Consider the following 5,000-nt stretch of genomic DNA (forward strand, 5'->3'; position numbering starts at 1 on the left):
TCTCGGGGTCTTCAAGAGCAGGAACTGACCGAGGACCACGTAGGCCTGAAAACACGCGTACAAAAACACGTACAAAAACACGCCTACAAAAACACGTACAAAAACAAAAATACGTGTACAAAAACAAAAACGCGTACAAAAACACAAACACGTACAAAAACGCCTACAAAAACACAAACACCTACAAAAACAAAAACGCTTACAAAAACGCGTACAAAAACGCGTACAAAAATGTGTACAAAAACACGCATACAAAAACAAAAATATGTGTACACAAACGCGTACAAAAACAAAAACACGGCGGTGGAAATAAAACGCGTATGTGTGTTGCCTGAAATAACTTGAACAGAAGTCATACTTATAGCATGTCATCAGGAATATCATAAAAACTTCCGACTTTACACAACATGCTATATATACATTTGGACTACACACGTCTTTTTCCATCGATTTTCTCCTGTGATGTATATACATATATGTACATATATATATGTGGGGAGTCAACAATGTCGCTACCATGGTTACGCCCTCTTCCATGATTGTGGGGAGGCCAGTCAGACCCAGAGTTGTCCCTGCTGTCTCCTCGTGGGGACGCAGTATAATAATTGCTTTCCAGGCGTCATTATGTTGTCGTTAGCTATAACCCTCTGAAAATAATGTCTGCATTGATTTGGTCGGGTTTGATTGACAGCACACTTGGCGAGGCAGCCGGGAGGGCCGACCTCATACCTGGAAGCTGCGTCCTCCGACGTCGATCATGTCGACGCCACTTCCTGAAGTTAAAGACACAAACGTTCGTACCTTCGATTTGATTTACAAAAGACCAAAACAGAAAAACCTTTCGTCAGAAATCAGGAAAAACTCATCGATAAATGTTTTGTCTTTTTTTAATGCTGTAATGTTGTTCGCTCACACACTCACTCATTCCCTCACACACTCACTCACACACATGCACACACACCCCCTCCCCTCCTCCTCCTCTTCCCTTCCTCCCTCTGTGAACTCGGGTGATGTCGCCCGTCGTCTTCGTCTGAATACGTCGGTGACCCGTTTCCACGGCGACCTGTCTTCGGCCCCTCCCCCGTCAGCAGAGAGCTCCTCGGGGGTCTCCGGTCGCGTCGGCGCTTCGGCGTCTCCGGAGTCTCCGGAGTCTTCCTCGGCCGGCGCCCTCTGAGCGCGCTCCAACCGGCGGCTCTCGCGGTCCAGCTGGTCGAACAGGTCCTTCCAGGTGTGGAGATCCAGATCGGTGCGGAACGCCTCGTCCAGCAGGCGGACGACGTCTTCCTCCCTGCAGAGCTCCATGTTTCCTCAGACGGGGAAACTTGTGTGAGTTCTGATTGGCTCTGGTGGTTGTGACATCACAAAGATCAAAGGAATTCTCTTCATTTTTAAAAACAACAACATTCTGTTGTTCTGTTTCTGCCTGTGAAGGAAGATTGTTGCTGATTTTTTTGTCATTGTGAGATCAACTTTCATATTTTCTTTTTCCTTTAAAATAATTCAGGAAGTTGCAGCTTCGTTCGGTCTCGTAGATTCGTGACGATGTCGGTAACTTCTGTATTAAAGTTACTTTTCAGAAAGTCTATGGACTGGACATAAAACTGGTTTCCTAATTCTCAAACACTGAGATCGTGAAATCCGTTTTCCAAGAGTTCAGAACAGAAACGAATGAAACTTCAGCAGATAAAAACTTGTCCTTTATTTAAATATAACGTGCTCTGTGTTTTTACATCGTCGTATTGCTGCTTTACAAACTTCACAGCTCAATTTACACCCAAATATTTTCTCCATGTTAAAAACGTAACGTAAAAATTCCCTTAAAAAGTTTGTCTTGTCTTGATGTCACTGGTTGTTAGCAGCTCATCTGTCCTCGGGTGCAAACAGGAAGTCAGGTTTTGTTTTGAAGGTGGAGTCAGCGCATGGTTAGCTTAGCTTAGCATAGCCTAGCTTAACTAAAGAAAGGAAGTATTTGTAGCTATTTTACATCTATTTGAGCTCAATGTGTGTACGCAGACGTGTTTTTGTTTTTTGTCGTCATTTGAAGCTCATTTTGCACGTATTTGTAAGCGTTTCGGTCTGTGTGCGGCTGTTTGTGTGTATTTGTGGTTGTGATGTACTTTTATCCATCTCACTTGTATCCTGGTTGTTTTTGAGCATCATTTGTTGCAGTTTTACGTCTATTTTTGGTCCATTCTCGTCTCTAAACGGTAAAAACGTCTGTTCGAGATTCTGTGAGGTGCTTTGGAATAAAGTCTCCACCAAACCAGTGACTCCGCCCTCTCATCGGTGTCCCTCCTGCCGACAGCTCATTGGTTCACGGCGCCCTCAGGTGGTCATGTTGAGGAGCAGCCGCACGGAGAAGACGTTTCTCTCTGTCTCCGCCCACTTTCCTGCCATCAGCTCCGCCCACACCTCCTCCCCCTCCCTCAGCAGCAGGGCGCCCGCTACAGTGACAGGCCCCGCCTCCGTCACCTCCCTTTGTAAAGTCATGTGGGCCCCGCCCTCCTGCCCCCTCAGGACCAGGTGGGCGGGGCCAGGCCTCAGGTCCAAGGTGAGGACAAACTGGTAGAAGCCGAACACCGGAGGCGTGAAGACGCCGGCGTCGGAATAAAATCCACCGCGGTTCTCCGACGGTTTGAACACGATCACGCCGTCGGAGACGTCCAGAGGAGATCCGGCCACGAAGAGCAGCGAGCCGGCCGATTGGTCGGGAGAGACACCTGCAGAGAGGAAGTTCAGATCAGCTGTTTCACGTCACTCGTAGACCTTCAGCGTTCGGAGGCGTTTCGTTTCGTACGGACAGAAATTCAACTGTTTATTCGTTTTGTGTCAAATGTCAAATATTTAATGAATCATTTAGTCACTTTAGAGATGAAGATGGAAACTCAGACAGACTCACCTGGTGACTCCCTCCTGCTCCGGGGGTGTCCTCCCCTCCCCTCCTCCCTCCCTCCTCCTTCCCTCCTCCCCTCCCCTCCTCCTCTCTTCTTCTCCTTGTTCTTCAGCAGCTGCCAGAGTTTATCGAGCTCCAGCGTTGCGTCCGCCGCCGCGACCACGTCGGCGTTACTGAACACATTCTTGAACATCCTCAGATGTTCCTCCAGCCCTCTTTTCAGCCACGTCACCTCCGCCTGCAGTTTGGCCTCCACGCCTGCGGGTGGCGCCTCCCTGTGCGCAGAGGTGTCGGGGCGGGGCCTCTCCTCCAGCCGGACCAGCCTCCTCTCCAGCTCCTCCACCGTCTTCTCCAGGTTCCACAGATCGCCGCCGTCTCCTCCGAGCTGCCCGCCGTCAGGGCGGAGCAGCAGCTGGCGCTCCCTCGCCGGGACTCCGCCCCCGCTCCTCCTCGATCCGCCGGGCAGCCAATCGTCTGACGGGGGGTGGAGGGAGGAGGAGGAGGAGGGCTGGTCAGCAGACGGCACCTCCTCTCTGCCTCCTGGGGACAGAAGGAGACCGAAATTTGTTATTTCAAAGAAAAAAGTTTTCTTATGAAGTAAAATTGAAATTCTTACAGGAAACAGGAAGTATAATGTTGCCATGGTTACAGTAAGAACCCACTTTCTCGGCTCCCCCGCAGCAACATCACGCTCTCCTCGTGGCCCCTCAGCGCCTCCTGCAGGAGCCTCAGCTGCTCCTTCAGCGCCGGGATGGAGTGAGCCTCCTGGTCCGGGACCGGCCAGTCCAGGAACTCCAGCACCTCCTCGCCCAGCAGGAGCTCCAGAACCTCGCTGTGCCGGATGGCATCCTCCAGCAGCGAGCTGAAGGAGGCCGCCAGGTGCTTCATCTTCGCCTGCTCCTCGTCCGGCTCCTTCGGGTCGGAGAGCGACCCGTTGAGCCGGGTCAGGCCTAGCTCCAGAGTCCTGGTCCTGGTCTGCTCCGAGGCCACAGACTCCTTCACCTGCAGGAGAAACTCCGTGTTACATTCATGTTTGAGTTGGAGCGGCTTTTATTTTGTCTTTTCTTTAAGCAGCAGAATAAAAAGTTGTTGCTTCACTTTATTCTCTTGTTTTAAACTCCAGAAACAGAAACCATGTTTGTTTGTAACATCATGCTGAGATCAGATTTTAGTTTTGTTTTTTTTGCTTTTATTTTGAAAAAATAAGTTGTTCACCAGACAGTGAAGAAGTGTTCAGAGTTCAAGATTTCAACGTGAAGTTTGTCGCTTCAGCAGAATTTCAATAAAAAAAAAAAAAAAAGAAAGAAAGAAATATTTAAATGTAATTTTAGAGTTCAGTTTTCTTAAACATGTTTGTCGTATGTGTTTTCAAAGATGTTCAGTTGGTCGGAGAAATCAAGACGTTTTACCATCCATCATCCATCCATCATCCATCCATCATCCATCCATCCATCATCCATCCATCCATCATCCATCCATCCATCATCATCCATCCATCATCCATCCATCATCATCCATCCATCCATCATCATCCATCCATCATCCATCCATCATCATCCATCCATCCACCATCCATCATTCATCATCCATCCATCATCCATCCATCCATCCATCATCCATCCATCCATCCATCCATCCATCCATCCATCCATCATCCATCCATCATCCATCCATCCATCCATCATTCATCATCCATCCATCATCCGTCCATCCATCCATCATCCATCCATTTATTCATCATCCATCCATCCATCCATCATCCTTCCATCATCCATCCATCCATCCATCCATCCATCCATCTATCATCCATCCATCATCCGTCCATCCATCCATCATCTATTCATCATCCAGCCATCCATCCATCAATCATCCATCCATCCATCATCCAGCCATCATCCATCTATCCATCCATCATCCATCCATCATCCATCTATCCATCATCCATCCATCTATCATCCATCCATCATCCATCCGTCCATCCATCCATCCATCATCCATCATCCGTCCATCCATCCATCCATCCATCCATTCATCATCCATCCATCATCCATCCATCTATCATCCATCCATCCATCATCCATCTATCATCCATCCATCATCCATCCAT

At 48.6% G+C, this 5,000-nt stretch overlaps 1 protein-coding gene across 1 annotated transcript in view; it reads right to left on the reverse strand.

Moving 5' to 3' along the window:
• Positions 1-1,679: 1,679 nt before the first annotated feature.
• The window catches only part of mmrn2a (multimerin 2a), a 16,018-nt gene continuing 12,697 nt past the window's right edge, over positions 1,680-5,000 (reverse strand). The window contains exons 8-10 of the mRNA XM_069177183.1: positions 3,556-3,895; positions 2,900-3,433; positions 1,680-2,720 (exon numbers count right to left, since the gene is read on the reverse strand). Of these exons, the coding sequence (XP_069033284.1) occupies positions 2,326-2,720; positions 2,900-3,433; positions 3,556-3,895 (1,269 nt within the window). The 3' untranslated portion in view covers positions 1,680-2,325. The remainder of the gene's footprint in view (positions 2,721-2,899; positions 3,434-3,555; positions 3,896-5,000) is intronic.

The sequence above is a fragment of the Embiotoca jacksoni genome, unplaced genomic scaffold (genome assembly GCF_022577435.1).
Source record: "Embiotoca jacksoni isolate LCO1_2020_lvr unplaced genomic scaffold, fEmbJac1.0.p SCAF_70, whole genome shotgun sequence".
Lineage (NCBI taxonomy): Eukaryota > Metazoa > Chordata > Actinopteri > Embiotocidae > Embiotoca > Embiotoca jacksoni.